Raw genomic sequence first — 5823 nt, forward strand, 5'->3', positions numbered from 1 at the left:
TTGTTTCTGAAAAATAACGGTCGCTTTAAAAGACCTATGTCAGTATCGGCAATTTTCCTCTACAATTGCAACTTTTATTATTCTAGGTATGGGTGCCATCTCGATGCATGTACCTGTTTATGGTAAGCAACTTGGTATTTCACCATTAATCATGGGCAGCATTATCGCAATTTTACCTATTGCATCTTTGATTGGTAAAGTAATACTCGGCTATGTCGCTGATTATTTTCTCGAATGGAGAAAAGCGATTTTTATGACATTGTTTGCCATAACAGGTGCAAGTTATTTCTTGATATACTTTTTACCTGCCTTGCCTGGTCCAATACTACCGGATCATGAGTTTAGAAATGTCTCTTACGAGTCTTTATTGCCTTGCGACGAGGACTATGTAAGTTTTGTTTCTTAAAAAAACCCGACAAAAAATGTTTTATGTATCAAATGTTTTAGTATAAAATATCACGTCTTGTACTTCGCGGGCGCAAATTTTAAAACACCATGTATACATATAATTAAATTATATATATTGTAAAAAATTATGTCCATTTATATAATATTAATTTTTTAACAATAAGTTGATAATAGTAGTACATTATCTTACCGAAATAAAAAATTGATTTCGAGAAAAACTGAAAATCTTGTTTCTTGAAAATAAAAGCATTTATTATATGTATAAAAAAAATGTTTCATATGTAATACAAAAATATGTTTTAAAATTTCAAAAAAGAGAGCTTATAGATACGAAATCTTTAATAATATTAATTGTTAAATTAGTATTAAATTATTAATACAAATTAATAATACACACATAATATTTTTACTCTGTCTTTAAAAATGTATCTTTTTTAATTTTAAGCATGCCGCAGCAGTGGCGTTGTGTAACGGTACGAAAGATACAACATGTCATTGGGTATGTAAGGATATGAACTTTTCGATACGATTATCGTTTCACGCAATCAACAAGGAAGCAATTATCTCATCAGACACTACATGCTTATTAAATAATAATGAAATGTTGTTGTATCAAAGAAATGTAACAACAAATTATCATTGTAATGTTACGTGTGATAATTTCAAAGATGATCAATGTCTATATACATCTAGTACTTTCTGGGGTTTTGTTATTTTGATGTTTCTTGCTAAAGTTTGTCATCATGTGTCCGACAGCGTAAACGACACTATTTGTTTCGACATATTAGGTAATAATTTCATAAGCATATAAAAAAACTTAAAGCATATAAAAATAAAAAGAATATCACACGGAAAGAATTACATCTTAAAATTTACCCTGAAAATATGGTAATCGTGGGACAATATTATATTTTGAAGAATTTTAATGTAAATCTTTCACATTCATTAATAAAACTACAATAAAATATAAAATAAGTATGATAAATTTTACTGAAGTGCATGGTAAAAATCTTTAAATTTATTGTATTGTACCATAATTACTATATTTTCAGGGTAAATTTTAAGAAATCCTTCTCTCCGTGCATGTAATGAATCAAATTTTTTAGCAATAAATAATTTTACAATTTTATACAATATGTATTGTCATATAAAGAAGAAATATTTTTAAATAAAATTCAACTCTTCAGGTGAAATTGGACAAATGAAATATGGCAGGCAACGAGTATGGGGTTCCATCGGTATATCTTTTCTAATTTTTGTATCTGGTTGTGCAATAGATTTGTGGTCGCAAGGAAAAGTTTACAAAACTTATACACCAGTATTCATTTTACTGTTTGTATTTATTTGTAGCGATCTTTTTTACTGTTGGAGAAAATTAAAGGTATATTATATCTATATTTAGGTTGGAAGAAAAAAGAAATATCACACACACACACACACACACACACGCATGCATGCATGCATGCATACATGCACGCACACGCACACACTACTAATTAATAATAATATAGTTTTAACTGCCATTATATATTTTTATTGCAGTTGCCACTATCAAAATCGCCAAATATATTGAAAAGTGTATGTGCAATTTTGAAATTGATACCAATTGTTATATTTCTATGTACCGCTATATCTGCTGGAATTTTTGAAGGTCTCATATTTAACTTTTTATTTTGGTAAATTTTTTTTTTGTTATCAATAGGATGGTGTTTTTATTTATTATTTATGTAATAAAGCATAGAAAATATCAGATTAATTATATTCTCTAATGATTTACTTTACCAGGTATATAGAAGATCTTGCTATGGCAACTGGTTATATGGGTCAGGTTAAAATAATAGAAGGTGTAACAACATTAACATCTTTTTTTGGTAGCAAAGTAATATTCTTTTTTATGTCCGGTAATGTTAAAAAAATTGTTTATATGTTGATACTTAAAATATATATGTACAATTAAAATACTTTTTCGTCCGGAAGATAATAAGTTCTTATGTTTTTAGGCGAATTATTGAAAAAGTTTGGATATGGTTACACACTTACATTCTGTTTTTTATGTTATGCACTGAGATTGGCATTATTGTCTGTAGTGTCAATACCATGGTTTGTAGTTCTGGTAGAAGTTATTTTGGAAGGACCATCGTTCGCGCTTCTTTATGCAACAATAGTAACATATGCGAGCATAATATCACCCCCCGGCACATCAGCTACTATTCAAGGAATTGCAGCTGGAGTTAAAAATAGTATTGGTAAGGTCTCTTATTGTACGTATTATAATTAGATATTTAAAAAATCATTTAATAATAAAAGAAATTCGCAAAAGTGATGTATTTAAATAAATTTAGATACACATTACACTAAAGGAATTTAGCGATTTATTATATGTAATGACTAACGTTGCAATTATAGGATACGCAATTGGTAGTTTTTCAGCTGGTTTCTTATTCAAGGAAGTTGGTAGTCGAATGACTTTAAAAATATATTCAGGATTAGCAGCATTTTTTGCATTAGTGTACATTATAGTTTATACTTTATACTTAAAACATATGACACTATCATCAGGTACTTGATTTACCAACAAAAAATCTTTTTAGATTATAAAAATATAACAAACATTCTTTCTATTGCAGTCACACAAAACAATGTTAAATGGAAAAGACCTAACGATGCCCAAAGAGAGTTATAAATGAAATGTAATACACATGTTTCAAGTATTTTTTTTTTGTAAAAATATGTAGATTATCATAGAAGATATTTTATAATTTTATAATATATTTGTTACGATATAAAAGTATGATGTGATATAAAAAAGATGCAAATCACATTACAAATATATAAGTAATATTTATAAAGTTGTATTTGTGTTATACATAATAAATGTTAATCTTATATTCAATTGGCGATGTAATGAACGTTATTTAAGATTTATTACATGTATCTCCCTTGTCGTTTCGTAGTAAAATAATGAAAAAAAAATAGAATAAAATAACTCAGTATCACATAATCTAAAACTATCCTTCTATGAAATAAATAAATAACGTTTCTTGAAAATAAAATTAGAATAGGATTAAGTTTAGCATGAATAGGAAAAGTTTAGCATGAGCGAAATGCGCAATTACATTGTATAATAAAGTAATACATGAAAAGAAATTATAGATGTATGAACTGTATAAATATAGAGGGGATTACTTAAATGGTCAATTTTTATATCTTATTTTCAGTTTATTTTTATAGCTTAATTTTATCATATAGGTGGGCTCCTTTTGTGTACATTTTGTTTGTTTACAGATCGATTACTTACATCCATTATCATCTACAGGTCGATTGCCTATATGCATTTTTGCATACAATTGAAAATTTCAGAAACGATCAGCTGTAGATAATCAATTTGTAGATAAACGGGGTTCTCCCTTTATATTTCTTATCGTATTTCAAATAAGTAATATTTTTCACTGAAGCAACAAACTTTACTTTAGAATAATCATTTATAATATACTCTATTGCATAATACAAAATTGTTGCTCGTTAATACTCCAAACAATTTTTTTTACACTTCACTTGCAGTTTAGAACGCAGTGTTATCTTAGTGTATTTTTACGAGAGAACGTTAAGTATAAAATTTATTGATCACATTAAATTTGTATATAAACAATGAAAATTAATTACACTGAATTGCCTATAAAAGTGCATTTTTTTTTCTTCATGGCGGGTGAGTAATCATCAAATATAACATTTCATACAATATATTTTTTATTCTAAAATATTTATATCATTTTTAAGAGACAAATTAGAAAAGAGGAAGAGATATTATATGTATATATATTTATAAGTGTTTATAATATTTTGAAAATTGTAAGAGAGAAAAATTATAAAATATTTATCTCAAGATCAAAAAAATTTAACTACAAAAATATTACAAATGAATTACGTTTACTCATATTAATTATTTAATAGATAACGTTATCAACCATCCTCGTAAATGCAATTACATTTTTCTTATTTTAGCTACAGGTGCCATTTCGAGGTACCTACCTGTTTATGGCAAGCAGCTTGGCATTTCACCATTGATTATGGGTAGTATTATCGCGATTGTGCCTATTGCAAGTTTGATCGGAAAATTAATACTCGGCTACGCCGCAGATTATTATCTCGAATGGAGAAAAGCGATTTTTATGGCATTGTTCGCCATAACAGGTGCAAGTTATTTCTTGATGTATTTTTTACCGCCTCTATCCGGTCCAATACTACTGGAGCACGAGTTTCAAAATGTCTCTTGCGAGTTTTTATTGCCTTGTGATACAAACCATGTAAGTTTTTACTATTTTGTAATCGTAAGTTTTCTAGATAAAAAATAAAAAATAAATTTTCTGTAAGATTGAAAGTCTTATTTTTGCAAAATTAAATTATTCACGATATATCAAAAGATGTTTCATATAATTCAAAAGTGTCTTAAAATTTCAATATTTTTAACAAGTACTGAAATTATTAATAATATATAATTATTACTATTATCACAAAACATGCTTTTAACTCTATATTTAAAAATGTTATTTATTTTTTTAATTTTAAGCGTATATCAACTGTGGCATCATGTAACGGTGCGAAGGATACAACGTGTCATTGGGCATGTAGGGATATGAATTTTTCCATGCGATTGTCTTTTCATGCAACCAACAAGGAAGCAATTATTTCATCAGACACTGCATGCTTATTAAATGTTAATAAAACATTGTTGAGTCAAAGAAATGCCAAAGAAACAGCGAATTATTATTGTAACGTGACCTGTGATAATTTCGAAAACGATCAATGTCTATATACATCTACTACTTTCTGGGGTTTTGTCATCTTGATGCTTTTTGGTGAAGTTGGTTGTCATATATCTCTCAGTGCAAGCGATGTTATTTGCTTCGACATATTAGGTAAATAATTTCATAAGCCCATAGTATATTTTTATGAACTAAAATTTAAAGAATGAATAAATTAAATTAAATTAATAAATTAAAGGACTAGAATACACTGAAAAATATTCATAGATATTGACTTTAAAGAGCAGAATTGTATTCGACAGAACGGGAACATTTTGAATAATTTATAAAACTTATCGTGCATAAATATGCATATTATTTTTATTGTATTCTCGATTATCTAATATAATATAATAACATAAATTATGAGCAGATATAATACACGTTGTGATTCAATATTGAAATCCATTAAATCGAGATGTAGTTAAATGTACACATACTAGGTAAATATTTAAAATTAGCTTTCTTGAAAACAAAATTTGAGATGAAAAATTATTATTCTAACTTTTGATTTGTTGTTTTGCGTAGAGTCCCTATTTCGATTGTATTCTCGGATCACAAACTCTCTCTCTCTCTCTCTCTCTCTCTCTCTCTCTCTCTCTCTCTCTCTCTC

At 27.5% G+C, this 5823-nt stretch overlaps 2 protein-coding genes across 2 annotated transcripts in view; both read left to right on the forward strand.

The window, feature by feature from the left end:
• The first annotated feature begins 88 nt into the window (after positions 1–88).
• On the forward strand, positions 89–3091 carry LOC108783607 (major facilitator superfamily domain-containing protein 6). Its single transcript, XM_018552207.1, has 8 exons — positions 89–388; positions 854–1196; positions 1596–1789; positions 1951–2084; positions 2194–2309; positions 2409–2654; positions 2815–2967; positions 3036–3091. The coding sequence occupies exons 1-8, from the start codon at positions 89–91 to the stop codon at positions 3089–3091; spliced, it is 1542 nt and encodes a 513-aa protein (XP_018407709.1).
• Positions 3092–4056: 965 nt separating this feature from the next.
• The window catches only part of LOC108771338 (uncharacterized), a 3618-nt gene continuing 1851 nt past the window's right edge, over positions 4057–5823 (forward strand). Inside the window, exons 1-3 of the mRNA XM_018536579.1 lie at positions 4057–4114; positions 4411–4712; positions 4976–5324. Coding sequence (XP_018392081.1) covers positions 4057–4114; positions 4411–4712; positions 4976–5324 — 709 coding nt within the window. The remainder of the gene's footprint in view (positions 4115–4410; positions 4713–4975; positions 5325–5823) is intronic.

The sequence above is a fragment of the Cyphomyrmex costatus genome, unplaced genomic scaffold (genome assembly GCF_001594065.2).
Source record: "Cyphomyrmex costatus isolate MS0001 unplaced genomic scaffold, Ccosl1.0 scaffold157, whole genome shotgun sequence".
In the NCBI taxonomy this organism is placed as follows: Eukaryota; Metazoa; Arthropoda; class Insecta; order Hymenoptera; family Formicidae; genus Cyphomyrmex; species Cyphomyrmex costatus.